General features: G+C 31.0%; 5 protein-coding genes across 6 annotated transcripts; 4 read left to right on the top strand and 1 right to left on the bottom strand.

Moving 5' to 3' along the window:
* Positions 1-172: 172 nt before the first annotated feature.
* LOC143195199 (uncharacterized protein C14orf119) lies at positions 173-1,938 on the top strand. Of its 2 annotated transcripts, XR_013005493.1 has the most exons (4): positions 175-316; positions 401-639; positions 699-925; positions 1,797-1,938. XR_013005493.1 is itself a non-coding variant. In XM_076402164.1 (3 exons), exons 2-3 carry the CDS (start codon positions 445-447, stop codon positions 852-854), a joined length of 351 nt encoding a protein of 116 aa, XP_076258279.1. In that variant the 5' UTR covers positions 173-316; positions 401-444; the 3' UTR covers positions 855-1,260. The 2 variants fall into 2 exon arrangements, 1 of the variants encoding a protein (XP_076258279.1); XM_076402164.1 differs by lacking the exon at positions 1,797-1,938 and having other exon boundaries at positions 173-316; positions 699-1,260.
* Positions 1,871-11,939, bottom strand: Sptz (zinc finger FYVE-type containing 26 spastizin). The gene is made up of 11 exons (XM_076402158.1): positions 10,589-11,939; positions 7,594-9,306; positions 6,954-7,542; positions 6,727-6,896; positions 6,428-6,669; positions 5,646-5,744; positions 5,348-5,592; positions 3,234-3,871; positions 2,939-3,173; positions 2,551-2,881; positions 1,871-2,497 (listed from the first exon to the last, which is right to left on the bottom strand). The coding sequence occupies exons 1-11, from the start codon at positions 11,810-11,812 to the stop codon at positions 2,044-2,046; spliced, it is 5,940 nt and encodes a 1,979-aa protein (XP_076258273.1). The 5' UTR covers positions 11,813-11,939; the 3' UTR covers positions 1,871-2,043.
* LOC143195196 (uncharacterized) lies at positions 9,310-10,590 on the top strand. Its single transcript, XM_076402162.1, has 4 exons — positions 9,310-9,774; positions 9,843-10,116; positions 10,172-10,324; positions 10,383-10,590. The coding sequence occupies exons 1-4, from the start codon at positions 9,415-9,417 to the stop codon at positions 10,571-10,573; spliced, it is 978 nt and encodes a 325-aa protein (XP_076258277.1). The 5' UTR covers positions 9,310-9,414; the 3' UTR covers positions 10,574-10,590.
* Positions 11,940-12,116: 177 nt separating the features above from the next.
* ND-15 (NADH dehydrogenase (ubiquinone) 15 kDa subunit) lies at positions 12,117-12,783 on the top strand. Its single transcript, XM_076402165.1, has 2 exons — positions 12,117-12,255; positions 12,397-12,783. The coding sequence occupies exon 2, from the start codon at positions 12,398-12,400 to the stop codon at positions 12,701-12,703; it is 306 nt and encodes a 101-aa protein (XP_076258280.1). The 5' UTR covers positions 12,117-12,255; position 12,397; the 3' UTR covers positions 12,704-12,783.
* Positions 12,784-12,866: 83 nt separating this feature from the next.
* Nse1 (SMC5-SMC6 complex component Non-SMC element 1) lies at positions 12,867-14,073 on the top strand. Its single transcript, XM_076402163.1, has 4 exons — positions 12,867-13,045; positions 13,100-13,557; positions 13,614-13,752; positions 13,808-14,073. Exons 1-4 carry the CDS (start codon positions 12,961-12,963, stop codon positions 13,867-13,869), a joined length of 744 nt encoding a protein of 247 aa, XP_076258278.1. The 5' UTR covers positions 12,867-12,960; the 3' UTR covers positions 13,870-14,073.
* Positions 14,074-14,985: the final 912 nt, after the last annotated feature.

Genomic DNA, 14,985 nt, shown 5'->3' with positions numbered 1-14,985 from the left:
TTCGAAATTTAAATATTCTCTCCTGTAGATTATTTATATTCATTGTAGTTACTACATTAAATTATTATTATAAGTATATATATATAAATAAATTAAACTAAAATTTATTATATGGTTTCATTTATATATATTTAAAAAACCACGACCTTGATTACCTATAGAAGAAGATAATAACCTAACCTAATGTGACCTATCACAATCAAAAAGAAGTCCACCCCAAATGTTCTAAATTCCCATATTTTGGGGACAATTTAAATACATATAATGTAGAAGATAATTAATTTTGGGAAAATTATCTGATAACAAAATTTAAAAAGTAAGAGTACAGTTATGCGGTGTCATCATTGTCCAGATGTTATTGTGATTTACAATTCTGAATACGCATAATGTTATTCCTTAGATCGACGTCTATATCTTGCCGAGAAACGTAAGACTGACGACAAAATGTCGACCATAAGCGCCGAAGCTCAAATAAGATATCTTTTACAATGGTTTCAAGAATGGAGTGACCTGCAAAGATCTGACTTTTTACCTGTATTGGCAGAGAATTACGCTCACAAAGCATATGTGAATGGAATAGTAAATAGTATCGCAAATATAAATTGCAGGGATAAACCAATGTCAATTTTTGAATGCAGAGTAAGTATTTTAATGGCTAATGTTTTTAATATCTATTTAGGATTTACATACATTTTCAGATCAAGTTATTTAAAGAATGGTTCATCCAATGGAATATTGAACAAAAAGAGGCATTCCTAAAAAAACTAGGTGACATTGATCCCCATTTTATGGAGAAATTAAATTTAGAAATCGATAGCACACATACTGATGATTCCAACACATTAAATAATTAAAACAATGAAAATGAAAGCCTGATATTTATGAAAGAATCTGTGTCTCAAATATGCCCCTAGATTTATTATAGGTATAAGCATTTATTTGGAACAAATCAGTAAAGATAAGGCTGTGTATTAAATATCGCCATTTTAATATCTTCAAACCGAATATATGGAAATTTCTGGTGAAGGGTGTCTAAAATTAGAATTAAAAAGCAGTAATATAACTTTAAATTTAGATTATTCGATTATGTGACTTGAATTATTCAAACAGCCTGAACATTTACATATATATGTTTATTTATTTTATTATATATATATTTATATACAATATACATGTAGTGTTAAGGCATAGGTTTTTAAAATATGTAATGTACTATGAATTTTTATAGACATTAGAAAGAATAAAACTTGAACCCACAAAGTATTTATCATAATTTGTAGAGAAAGATCCAATTATCAGACAAATGGAATAAATCAAGGAATTCAGGAATAATATTATTAAAAACATCTATAAAAAATGTATATATTTTTTATAGATGTTTTATATAACCAGATAGTAAAGAAAAAATATGACCCTAATTAGCTGACTACACAGTCGGGACAAGTACTTACGTAAACAGAATAACCTGGCTAAGAGAGACTCCTGCCCAAAAAGTTTGAGTCTGCTAGTTTTATTCAATAAAGAAGTCCATGTTTCAGTTACAACCAAGCCCATGAGTATCAAGCTTAATAGTGAAAATTGTTTATCAGAAATTAATAATTTGTACATTATTTCTTGATAAATATAGTAACCAAAAGGTTTTTCCTTAAAAAACTTTTGGGATTCATTTACGATGACATATTTCTAAAATTACTTACCATCATTTAATATTACTATCTTTTTATTCTTACTAACTTTTAATAAACATCATAAGAAATAAAACTTTAATCTGTAAAATATTGTTTATCAATTTGTAGGGGAGATCATTTAGGACCCGTTTCTCAAAGTAATGGGACAAATCAGGAAATTCAGGAGCTAATATTAAATTAAATATTTTGAAAATATATATTTTTTTTTTCTTAAAAATGTGTTATAACTTAATAAAATATTTAACCTTAACTTAACAAAATTATATAAATATTGAAACATAACAAAATTATTAAACACTAGCCTTTGTATCCCCATGTTTTATCAAGAGTATCTTCATATACAGAGATTTTCAGTTCAGTTTGTATCAGATTCAGTCGGAGAAGTATTGGTATTGGCATGCTTTATTAAAGCTTTTTGGCATAGTATACGGATACTTGAAAGATTTTGAATTTCAGCTTCTTTCATTATACGCCTGATATCCATTAATCTTTTATGCTTGGTAGCTAAGAAGAAAGCTGTCTTCAACTGTTTCGTCTCTATATAAGCGGAAATTTTCACTGCTGAATTAGTTATGAGCCTAATAAAACCTTCAACACTTCCATCAGATCTACCATTTTTAGAAAAAGTTGCTACCACGTGTAATAGCATCTCATCACAAATTTCATTGGCCAGGTTGTCATCGGAGGCACAACTTTTTCGAATTTGACTGACCAATTCAGTAATTGATCCAAATTTTTCCCCCTGGGCCAAGTATTTTCCAACTTCATTGTATACTTTTGTTGGTTTCAGATTACAATCTGATATAATTCTGAAAAATCTAAATAATGTTAGAGAAAATTCAAAACAAAACAATGGCATTACCTTAATGTTAACGGAAGTCCTTCTGGGACAGTCTCCCCACAAACAATACACAAAAAACCTAACTGCGTTTTCTCATAACTAGATCCAAAAAGTGTAGGTACTTTTTGTTTCTCTTCTGATGATTGTTCTGGAAAATTATTTAAAATACTTTCTAAAATTTCAGTTGGAACAACCCCACGATTTTCACAATTTGCTAAAAATTGCGCTACTTCAATCTGTAATTTGATAATTTGTGCATTCTTTCTTATTTCTTGATGAGTCATTTTCTTGATAAGTAATGGATTACTTATACTTTTTTCCTCAAAAGACATTCTGGATTCGTTTACTTCGACTATAAGTTTTTGAAAATGAATTACTGTTCTCGTTGGATTTTTCTTGCGATACTTACCAGTAGAAACATCAACCCATTGTTCTTGTTCTAAAGCTTCCTTCAAATGTCGTTCTGAATTACGTAAAAAATGTGTGTTCGCAGACAGATCGGAAAATGTGATAACGTTTTGTTGATAAAATCGTATACAAGTCATCGCAGCTCTTATATAATCACCCATATACTGTTGTAACTGGTATAAGGAGTTCATATACATTTGCTTCTCCAAATAATAGCAAAGTTTTCTTAAGAATGTCTAAATATGAAAGACGTAGTTAGTAAGAGAATTTTATGAACGTATAAATATGATACTTGCCTGCCACATCATCAATGAGGAATCAATTTTGGACATCTCGCTGTGAAGTTCACCAACACTTCCTTCTTTAAGACACTCCATGTATACATAAATGAAAATATCACCGGCGTCGTTTTTATCTACAATATAATCCAAAATTTTTCCATATTGCCGGTATTTCAGATGAAAATCGACTAAACTAATAATGTTCCCGTATTTCTTCAAATAATATATGCACTCTTGGTAGATAACGGGTTCTAGCACAACTCTACCAAACTTGTTGGCGTCGCTTTTCACTTTATTACCCTTTTGATAAATACCGCGTTCTATTTCTTTCAATTTCTTTATTTTATTTAACACAAACATAGCACCTTCAGGTTGGAAAATTGACGCACTGCAGCTCTGGTTCAGTGTAGTTGTGGATCCGGATAATTTATGAGTGTTCGCAACTTCTTCATCAATGGGTTCAGTTTTTGATTCCAAAATGTGTATAATGTCGCTCAGCAACGGTGAATTTTTAGTCACCTTGAGCTGTGTCGTTGGTAGTTCCACATACGTAAAATCTTGGGGGTTTCTGCTGATGCACTTGGATATTTTTTCTCGAGCTGTCATTAAACATCCGGCTTTCAGACAACTTTTTCCCCAAGTTAAAAAAATTCCTAAAAATATCAGAATTCAGCGTCATCGCATAAACATTTATTGGAAGGTTATAGATATATAAACGATAAGTAATTTAATATGCAATTCATATTAAATAATGCCGTAAAACCACATTTTTATGTAGGGATTTTCAATAAAGACGGTTAGATGTTAAAATAGAATTAAACATATTGAGTTCGAGATATTAACGAAACCTGCAACTCCACAACCCCACAAGAACAAATTGAAAGAGAAGCATACCGTCAAAACCTGTGCCTATCCAAACAACCACATGAAATTTACACAAGAAATCTATACTACAAAAGTTGTAGATTGGCATTATTCAATATAACAATACCTATTAATATTCATCCAAAATTCACCACTCGACAACCGATAAAGTGCATAGGGTTGTGCAACCAACAGCGGTTCTTGAAAAGGCATTCGAAAGAAAGAAATACTGCCCTGAAATACTGAAATACGTCTTACAAGCTTTTAACCGGGTATAGCATTTAGGATTAATCTAAAAATGAGTAAAATGCTACCGCGAGATTACTGTCAACTGCTCGAATCGTATCTTTTCGAAAGAAAATTTAGTCTCGCATGAAAGAGCATTCTTAAACGCAACACTTAAACCTGTTTCGGTTGGACTTCCACAGGGTAGTATATTGGGACCACTTCTATATCTGCTCTATACTTTGATATCCCAATAACAAAAGAAACAGCACTTGGTGACCGACGGCACAGTCATGGCAAAAGATAGAAAATGTACAAGTAACAATCAACAAGATCTACAAACGGACTAGAGACTGGAAAATACAGCTTAATAGGTCTAAATATGTTCATGTTAATTTTGATGAATTTTCACTTGATGGATGCCATATTCCTCACGCAGAATCTGTTAAAAACCTCGGCATACATTTCGATGATAGGTTTAATTGGAAATACCATGTCAGACAAAAATCTGAGCAGATTGGACTCAAAGTCAAACAACTGTACTGGTTGGAAGATACTCTCAACTTGACCTAAAATCAAAGAGAGCATTGCACTACAACATCAAACCAACTAGTAAGCTTACGTAAAGAATCGGAAGTGAACCAAACCTCAAGAACTTGTTTAGTGTATAAGTGTATTCTTAACTTTAGCTTTAGTTTAGTTTTATTTTAATTTGGAAAATACATGCAGTATAGTAGTAATAATTTAATTTATAAATTAAGATTGTATTAAGCATATACAATGTAAGATGTAATTAATTTTAAAAAATTATCCAAAAAATGCCCTTTCTTAAAAATACTCCCGAGGAGTTTCTGCCACTATATGGCTGCAGATCGAAGTCTCAACAACGCATTTGTACCTGTAGTGTTGATTATAATAAAATCATTACCTCAAATTTGGCCACAAAACACTGAAGAAAAAAAGAAAAAAGTCAAAGCAACATAAGACTTTAGATGTATGAAAAAATACTTGTTAAAATAAGACAAAATATTATGTGTTACCTGTGTTATCAAAACTTGCTTTTGCCGAAACATTCATAGCCAATTCCCATTCTTCCATCTCCAAAAGTTTATCAATAACTCGTCTTACAGAAAGCAAATTTATACCACCTCTTAACGGCAAGAGGTGTAAAAAATTATTTTCGGCTAAAAGCTCCAAGATTGCGGCTTTTCTAAGAATAGTATCAACTGGCAATATCTCCTGAGACAAGTCCTCAAACGCTATTCTAACCGCCACAGCCAAATGCCTAATAAAAAATTATCAATGTGTTAAATGTATAATAAAATCAACCATAATTACTTAATCATTAATATAATGAGACGATAGTCTATTTCAACTGCATTTTCTTTCTTAGGAACCAGTAATTTCAATAATATTTCACACTGACCAAACATGAACCTGAGAAACATAACAATAGCAAATTACATAACTGAAATTAATAGTATATTACACCACAAGATGCAAAAGCCGAGATTTCAACTTTTGCCCGTGTAGTATATACGATTTTTTTTCATAGCAGGTCGAAAGTACGCTATTAATTTAAATTTTGATGAGCATGTTTTTGATGCCTACCCCCGCCATTCTTCGGCAACGTATATATTTTCTAAGAATAGTATCAACTGGCAATATCTACTGAGACAAGTCCTCAAACGCTATTCTAACCGCCACAGCCAAATGCCTAATAAAAAATTATCAATGTGTTAAATGTATATATATCAATCGCGCTTCTGCATCAAAATTTCGTATAACATCTTCCTTCTCTGTGGTTTTATTAGATGATAACGTATTGTTCATTTTTTTCTGGATTATTGAATCGAGTGGCGACAAAACATTGATGATTATTTTTAAGGTTAGAGGTAACAACGTTAATGACCGGGGTAAACAATTTGTTGTAGCGACAGAATAAATAGTCCCTAGTAGAGTATAAATACACATAAGAAATTCTTTCCTCCCGCCGTTATAAAGGGCGTGGGTGTACTTCTCACAGGGAGTAAATGTTTAATTTTCTTCCCTGTTATTAGGGACGAAAGTACGTACTTTCGAGCGAGGTATGAAATCAAATTAATTTTTAATAACTTTACATTGAAAATTGTTCATTGGTTGTGTGGTACTTCATCAATGATAAGCACAAAGACACACTGGGAGCAAATTCGTAAGAGAATTCTTCTCGAACTATCCGATTATGTTCGGAGTCGTTTGTTAACAACCAGAAAACATCCCCATTTGACCATGACTTGTTATCCTCGCTTGAAACTTGTCCTTTGCTTCCTTCATTATAGCAGTCAATGCAAACTCGTACTAAAATATCCTCATAATTTGGTACCTATATGCCAGACAATTATATTTTTTGTATGTCACATAAATTTTGAATAAAACCTACTATCATTCGTTTTTTCGAACAGGAACTACACACCAATCTTCCACAACGTCTACAATGATGGCGTCTATTGAACATCGAGAACGAGACAGAATTGCAACACATACATTCAGTCACTTCGTTGTTTTGTATCCACTGTTCTTTCGTTGGTACGTTTTCTGGTACAGCAAAACCTAAAATAATAATATAAATGTCTACCAAAAGCGCTTTTAACTAAAAGCAATTAATACCTCTATGAGAGATATCGAAACTGGAACTGAGTTGTGCTATTCGTTCCGAAGTTAATAAATGAGAGATTTGAGGAATGGCTCGAAAATCTAAACTTTTTCCAGCATATCGCCGAAGTAACTCATCAATACATGTAACACACACTTCTCCTTCATCAGTACCTTTGATTGGAAGCAAGGGTTTGACAACTTTAAGCACCTCTCCCAACAAATCCAATTTTGTGTTCATAATGAGTACTTCTATAATGCTAAGTGGTTCATACAGCAAAGGAAATAATGCTGGTACATTTTCATTTGGAGATAACATGGACATAATCTTCAAACTTAAAAGTATATCATCCAGCCATTTACTCGGTTCTATGATAGATAAGAAGTTAGCCAGGAACTGCAAATATTCTAGGTTTTTTAGTTTTTTAAATAAATATTTACACACGTCTACGCAATGTGTTTTAGGCAACGCAGATAGCAAGGCACGAATTGAATTTAGGCTAATACCTAATTCGAAAGCTTCGAGCAGAAACTTGCCACTAACGCAAGTTAGACTCTCCAGATCAATATCATTCAAATCGAGAAATTCGATCAACACACTCACCTATAACAGATTTTAATCAAATAAATATACAAAAAAAACGATATATATTACTTTTTGGGCAAACAACAGCGTTCTTACAACCTGAAGAAGATTAACAGAGCACATTTTGTATAAATTAGTCCACGAAAGAACTCCCAGAGCGTCCATAACTATCTTACTATTTTCAATGTGTCTTAAACACCACTTTAGTTCATCAGCGACTTCAGTTTCCTCGGCGTCAAACAGAGATATCTCGTGCTTAATGCTTTTAGCACAAAACTCCAACGGCCAGTTCTTCATGTTATTCATCAACAGTTTGATTCTCTTCTCTCTATCTCTAATGTGGAAAATATTTTGATAATATTCGCACTCAAAACCCTCATTGATGAGCATGATTAAGAGGTCGTCTCTAAGTTCCACAAATCTAGGCTCTTTAAGCATTTGGCGTTCCGGAATATTGTTTAGAATGTTTGCTAATTTTTTCCATATCGTAATCACGCCACCTTCGAATATTTCTTCGGCCGTTTCAAAACTCTGGTTGTTAACCGTGGAATTCGTATTCTGATTTATTTCCGCAGTGACGTATTCTTTTATTTTTCTGTAAGAAATATTGTTCTGCAAAGCTGTCAAGATCTCGCTATTCCTATACACCACCTTGAGATGTTTTACTCTTGGCAGTCTCACGAAATTCAAAAAATTTTGTATCCTAATCTCGCTCATGTCAATCTCCACTCCCTCGACGTGATACATCTCGTTCAGCAGGAGAGCCAACAATCTGTTCCTCTTCAAAATATAACTAATCACTCCCTTAGTGGGACTATATAGGATGTTTTCATGATAAAGTTCATCCTCTTGGATATTTTCATCGACATAAAGATTTATGGTAGGAAAACAATTGCCAGTTACATGGTACAGAAAATCCAATTTTAATTTCTTAAAATACTTTTCAAATTTAAGGGGATCAAGGTTTTGATCGAACAACAACTTCCCCATCAGTTCTGATCGATTATATGACAACAGTTTAAAAAATGACGTGTTTTTATTATTGGATATCAAGTTAGAGAAATCTCCCTCGAGATAAAGTACCCTAGAAAAAGCCTTAAGGTACTTAAACAGTTTATCCAAGTATCTTCCTTTACTAAAATAATCACCACATTGTTGACTAATAGTCAAAAACGCCTTGTGACTTTTGTGATGCTTATTTAGAACACCTTCTTCGTTCTTATCCAAGCTATCGTAAAACTCCGTACACATGCGTTCCAACCTTACATAAAACTCTTCTTGTGACATGTAATAACGTAGATCAAGAACATTTTGTGGATCTAAAAGCAAATTCATGATAAACAGCTTGTTTTCAAGCCCTGTTTGCTGATAAAATAAAGCTAGGCGTTTGTAAAACCGTAAAAATGAGGATTCTGTTACATCGGTTGCGACATAGTACGTCGACGCCAGTTTAATCAAAGCATGTGATTCAGCCGCTGTATTTGTTTGTGTTAGAGCTAAGTCTAATACATTTAAAAAACTACTGTTCTTTGAGAGATAATGTTTAAGAAACGGGTAGTTTTGATTCTCGGTTATCATCCGATCTTCTTCATCGTCTACGAGAACCGGATATTTTTGTATAAATTGTTTAACTAAATCTGCATAAGTAACATCTGTGTTATCACTGTCAGAACCATTCAAAATTTCTTTCTTTGAAATATGACCTAAACGGTCCTTTAATTCTTCTAGTCTATTCAAGTAATATACATCTTCGGCCAATTTAGTGTCGGTCAAATTGAATACCTAAAAGGAATAAAGCTATATAGAACATTTAATGTTACAATTACAAACAATAACATCACTGATCTGACATTTATCACGTGCTTTTGATGATAATCAACTTTACTAAAAATGATATTGCCTATTATCATAATATATTTTAATCTTATTCAAATCTACTGTATATGGCCACCAGCATATAAAGTAAACTTAAAATACGAAGAAGAATTTGTTATATCCGAACTGTTACAAAAATCAGATATTGAAGACGTTTATGACGATGAAGAAATGATACAAAATAGTGATATGAAGGCTCGCCTTAAAAAAAATGCAAATAAATATTATGGGCTACATAGGCAGGCAACAAGATTTAATAAGAGGAAAGATAAAATAGAAGGGAACGATTCAAATGATATATCTGTTAACTTCGTTGACAAAAACCCTAATATATCATCTGTTGAAAAAAACGAAGCTGACAATATGCCAAATTATGTAAATCACTAAAATATGATAAGCCGCAGCAACATGTTATAAGGAATACAATAACATGTCTGTTTTAGGAATATGACAACCAATACATCGATGATGAAGAAAAATCCAACAAGACCAACAGTCATAAAATAGAGGAACGCTCAATAAATGATACTGCTCAATCTAATTATGACTATGACGTTTTAAAGGCCCAATATGAGGATAGCGTGAATAAAGCGCAAAACAAAAACGACACTGCAAAATATCAGGAGGTAAAAGAGGAAGAATCTCCAGCAGAAGCTGCGAAGTCACTAGTAACTTTTGAAAAACGGAACTGCACAGAGGAAGAAAAAAAAGGATTTGGTTGAAATATTAAATATGAAATTACCTCAACATACTCATGTTTTTTAATTAATAGGAATAGCTACACTGCAGTGCTTTTGGATAAAATTCCATAATAAACAAACGAATCAAAGTAAACAATCATATGTAATTAAAAAGGCTTTATTAATAATTCTAATATGGATAGTAGTATATCTGCTAATTGCCTTACCACTATGGTGTCAATATGGTTGGATGTTCCACTACTATGATAGCTTATAATTTTTATACATATTTGAATATTTTAGGATGGTGTTGCTGCTGTTGCAGGTGTAAATTTTGCCAACCCAGGGATGAGATTGAAGATATTAAGAGATTTTTTATCTGCAACCCACCTGGGGTATATCATGATGAAAAAGATAATACTATTAAATATCAATCAACAAACCATGAACTTTACAGTCAAAAAAAACTAGAAAAAGCTATACAAAGATTATAATTTACACTGCCTTACCTTCAACACTTCAACAGCTTTAGAAAACTCTGCACATTTTAAGCAGATATTCAAAAGAGTCTCACCTTCCGCTAACATATAGTGTAATAAGCTTTTCTTACATTTAGGTAGACTTTCTATTAAATCTAAACGCCACAAAGCATCAGTTACATTTTTTCTCAATTGATCCAGTCTCTTACACGCTTCAGAACCTTGTGGATACTGCTTTTCAAGCCAAACTTTATCTGTAACGGTTTTTAATATAAATAAAAGCAGTCTAACTTCTTTTTTCTTGCATATAAAAGATATGGGTAAATTGCTATTTTCTAGTTCTAGTTGATTCGCTTTGATATCACTCTTCTTAATGAAAATTGTTGCAAATATAATTTCCAATAATTCTATTTGTTTGACAGGCTCCATATCAAGCAATTCCTTCTGAGTGTTATTTATAACTTCATTAACATGACTTTTTTTTACTGATTCCGTTTCACATGTCACAAGTTTCAATAAATTAGAGAGAATGTGATAATTAGAAATAGTAATTAATTGAGAATTTACATTTTCACTTAAAAACTTTTTACTTGAGAGAATCTGTTTAAAAAACTGTTTTATGTGAGTACAGTCAATATATAGATTAAAATGTTCACAAATCACATGTAAAACACTATTTGAAGCTATGAAGTGCAATAATTCTGGTGGACTCTTAGAACTATTATAATTTAAACAAAATGCCAATATATGATTTAAATATTTAATTTCTTCCACGCAAAATTTCCAAAATCCATCCTGCTCTATATTAACATTATCAAATCTTTCTTGCAACCACTTGGTATCTACTGTTGTATTTAACACATTAACTGGTTTAATTAATTTTATTAATGTTATCTTATCATTAACATTTTTTTTAGATTTATCAGGAATGCATACATTAGCATTGTTTATCACTTTGTAAAACCAATGTTGCTCAAAATAAATAGTATAATCAAAGAGGGAACATGGATTGTTTATATCGAACTTGTAAATTTTTTTATCCCACGCAATGCACTTATTTAAAAGTTCAAAGTTTCTGTTGGTTAAGAGGGCCAAATACACAATATTCTTTGATAAACCATTATTTTCTATATGATCCCACATTTTTAATAATATTTCATCCTGTTCTTCGTTATTTTTAAAAGACGATAACAAACTATAACACTGTTTTAGATCGACATTATCTTTAGTTAATAATTCCTGTAATTTTTGCATTTCAGCACAGGATTTTCAGTTGAACATCACTCAAAACACTTCAAATAATGACCACAAGACAACCACCGACAACATAAACAAGCTAGTAATTACTAACAGTTGTTCTTTATATATGCTCGCAAAACATGACAGAGTAAGATATATAATATGAAATGTATTACGGGTTGCATAATAATAAAATAAAATATTTCACTATTTTAAACCTATTCAAAGGTTTTTAATTAAATTAATAGTCTGCTGCTAAATTGTTTATTAATAAAATATATATTTCTTAATACATATAGTCAAAACTTCAATTAAATATAAAACACTGAATAAACGTTTTAAGCGTTGCCTATACTAATTATATTGTTGTCAATCTACGTTGTCATATATTAAGAAGTGTAATTAATAAAAAAATACATTAATTTAAAGCTATAGTGCCCAAATAAATATTTCTCTAGGTATGTATTATACTTATTTATTACGTGTATACTTAAACATAATGCAAAAAACGTAATTATCTGGATAATAAACTAGTAAAATGTTTATAATAGTTATGACATAACATTCCCTTTAAGTTACGAATTTTGTTTAATTTTTAGAATGAATCTTTCACCATTCTTTAAATCTCCATTTACCGATTTTACTAGTGGTGTTGTTACGCATCAATGGTTTGGAGAATGTGCTGATATGGAAATGAAAGCTGTAGATTGCTTTGAGGCATATGGTCTGAATAAAGGGTTTACCAAATGCCAGGCTCTACTAGATGACTTCCAAGAATGTGCTCTAAAGACTAAACGAAAGGCAAGAGTGGATGCTATGAGATTAGAAAGACATCGTCAACATTTGGCAGGTGAAAGAACTAAGGAGAATAAATATGCAGAAGCACCTCCATTGGATAGTATTTGATTATTCTTCTATATGAGTTGTGTAGTTGTAAAATAATATTGGCTTAAAAAATATATGCCCTGTTTTAATTTTCAATTAAACACTTTTGGTTTAATATATACCTGTAATGGCCATAAAAAAATTATGTGCTAACATAACCTTTAATTGAATATGTAATATAACCATAGAATACAGAAATCTCTGTAATCTGTCAATATATCCTCTCTTCTCTATGCCTCTTATAACCTATTTTCTATTAGAAATATTTAAAGTAAAATATGGAATTCAAACATAAAAGATTAATACAATATTTGATGGAAAAAGGTGGTGTAGCTTTAGAAAAAGTGTTAAAGGATTTTAAAAGTCAGTCGTAAAGGTAACAAGCCAATACTGGAATATTAAATTTTCAAATTTTAGATGAGATTACAACCATAAAGGAACTGAAAGCGGACATTAATCAAATAAATAATTTAATAAAGAAACAGTACTTCAAGATTGCTATTGCGAATTGTGAACTAACTGATAAAGAAGTTGTGTGTTGGTTAAATACTAAAAGTGATAATATAGCAAAACATCGGTCAACATATAGCGCATTAGAACTTGAATATTTTCATGTACTATTGCAAGAAGTTATAAGTTCAGACGATAAAAGACTCAATTATTCATATGCTATAAATCTAACTTCTAGGCTAACATCATCTATCTCCAGAGAAAAAGCACAGAACATTCTTTATAAATGGTTCAAAATACAATATTTTATCAAGAAAGATGAATTTATATATGCAGGACCTAGGCTGATATTGGAATTCACATCATATTTAAAGTCACAACTTCCAGATCATATATGTAATCTTTGTTCTGAACTAGTTCTTAGGGTAAGGCTATAGTATTTCAGAAAAAGTTAAATTAACATGTTAATAATTTATCATAGACGAAGATGTGCTCAAATTGCAATGAAATATTTCACACTTATTGTTTAAAAAAATATTTGGCAAAACAACATAAATGCCCCTCTTGTATGAAGACTTGGGCAGAAGAGACTCAAGATATTACAAATAAACAAAATTCATGTAAGTATTTTATAGTGTCTTATCTATAGATTATTTGAAATATACATATATGCAGCTGATCAAATGGAAGTTGAAACTCCAAGATCTTCAAAATACAGAAGAGTTCGGAACTCATAGTTTTGTATTAACACCTGTTAAATCATGCAAATATTTTATTATTATATAAATAAATACCATTAATCTGTATTCTTAATAATTTTGTACCTAAATATTAGCAGATAACAATTCATTAATCAGCAATTGATGTTAATTGAATTTACATTTATGTAATGATAATTTTAAACTGTTTACTTACATAATAAAAGGTAATCAAACAAAGTATTCGAGTTTTTCAAGTAATTTGATCATGGATAGTGAATATAAACAAAGAATAATGAATTTAAAATAATGATTTATTTATTTTATAGCAGTAGGAAAAAATTAAGTAATAAGTTAAAGGTTAGTAAGATAATATATACATTTATTTTATCTATTGTTATATTTTATCTATAGTATATACTACAATAGAGAGCTAGTAACTATTAAGTTCTCGGTGTATTTAAAATTAAAAAAAAACCACAAGACATCTCTGTCTATGCTGTGAATAAAACATCCACTAAATATTTTTTTCGGTGGCTATATTCGGTTTCAGATATCAAATTTATAAAAAAAATGGCAAAAAATTTATGGATTTGAAGCTAGAAGTTTGGAGAAAAAGTGATTATTGGTGTGTGACTTCTAAGTGAGTTTTATAAGAGATGGTTTAAAATCGCCTATATTTACTAATACTCATTCAATAAAACCATTTTATAACACGTTTGAAATGGTAAGAGTTAATATCACATTCGGTATACAACGGTACTCAATCAATAGTTATTTCACTCCAAATATAGAGATTCCTTATGGTAATTTCCTAATACTTCACTTTTTTACTTGTCGCAGAATAATAGCAAATTTGATGTGTGCTTAAGTCCACGCCTATGTTATTGGTTTACTCATTTACATTGCGGAAATTTGTTGAACGATGATCCTTGGCTGGTTTTGGTCAAAGTTGGGCAAAGTCGATGAAATTCTTAAAAATGCCGAGGTATTTAATTAGGCATCGGCCATAAAACAATTTTCAAAGATTTACATAAGATTGAATAGCAAAACAAGCTCAACATTTCCACTCCACATGAATCATTAGTAATATAATATGAAATAATGAAAAATTTAGTGAAATCGAGATTTTTAAATAGCCGGTAAAACTAAACG

This window comes from Rhynchophorus ferrugineus, unplaced genomic scaffold (assembly GCF_030347505.1).
Source record: "Rhynchophorus ferrugineus isolate W39M unplaced genomic scaffold, kcgeb_rfMv2 rfM4, whole genome shotgun sequence".
Taxonomy (NCBI): Eukaryota; Metazoa; Arthropoda; class Insecta; order Coleoptera; family Curculionidae; genus Rhynchophorus; species Rhynchophorus ferrugineus.
The sequence above is the reverse complement of the archived record's forward strand: the minus strand, read 5'-3'. Positions and strand labels throughout refer to the sequence as shown.

Excerpts from the sequence above, each read along its gene's own strand:
- LOC143195199 (XM_076402164.1), top strand. The coding sequence starts at position 445 with ATGTCGACCATAAGCGCCGAAGCTCAAATAAGATATCTTTTACAATGG. Across the intron at positions 640-698 it reads TGTCAATTTTTGAATGCAGA|ATCAAGTTATTTAAAGAATG; the intron begins GTAAGTATTTTA and ends ATACATTTTCAG.
- LOC143195196 (XM_076402162.1), top strand. The coding sequence starts at position 9,415 with ATGATATTGCCTATTATCATAATATATTTTAATCTTATTCAAATCTAC. Across the intron at positions 9,775-9,842 it reads CTGACAATATGCCAAATTAT|GAATATGACAACCAATACAT; the intron begins GTAAATCACTAA and ends TGTCTGTTTTAG. Across the intron at positions 10,117-10,171 it reads GGAAGAAAAAAAAGGATTTG|GAATAGCTACACTGCAGTGC; the intron begins GTTGAAATATTA and ends TTTAATTAATAG.
- Sptz (XM_076402158.1), bottom strand. The coding sequence starts at position 11,812 with ATGCAAAAATTACAGGAATTATTAACTAAAGATAATGTCGATCTAAAA. Across the intron at positions 9,307-10,588 it reads AAGCTGTTGAAGTGTTGAAG|GTATTCAATTTGACCGACAC; the intron begins GTAAGGCAGTGT and ends TATTCCTTTTAG. Across the intron at positions 5,593-5,645 it reads CTCATTATATTAATGATTAA|GCATTTGGCTGTGGCGGTTA; the intron begins GTAATTATGGTT and ends ATTTTTTATTAG.
- ND-15 (XM_076402165.1), top strand. The coding sequence starts at position 12,398 with ATGAATCTTTCACCATTCTTTAAATCTCCATTTACCGATTTTACTAGT.
- Nse1 (XM_076402163.1), top strand. The coding sequence starts at position 12,961 with ATGGAATTCAAACATAAAAGATTAATACAATATTTGATGGAAAAAGGT. Across the intron at positions 13,046-13,099 it reads AGTGTTAAAGGATTTTAAAA|ATGAGATTACAACCATAAAG; the intron begins GTCAGTCGTAAA and ends TTCAAATTTTAG. Across the intron at positions 13,558-13,613 it reads GTTCTGAACTAGTTCTTAGG|ACGAAGATGTGCTCAAATTG; the intron begins GTAAGGCTATAG and ends AATTTATCATAG.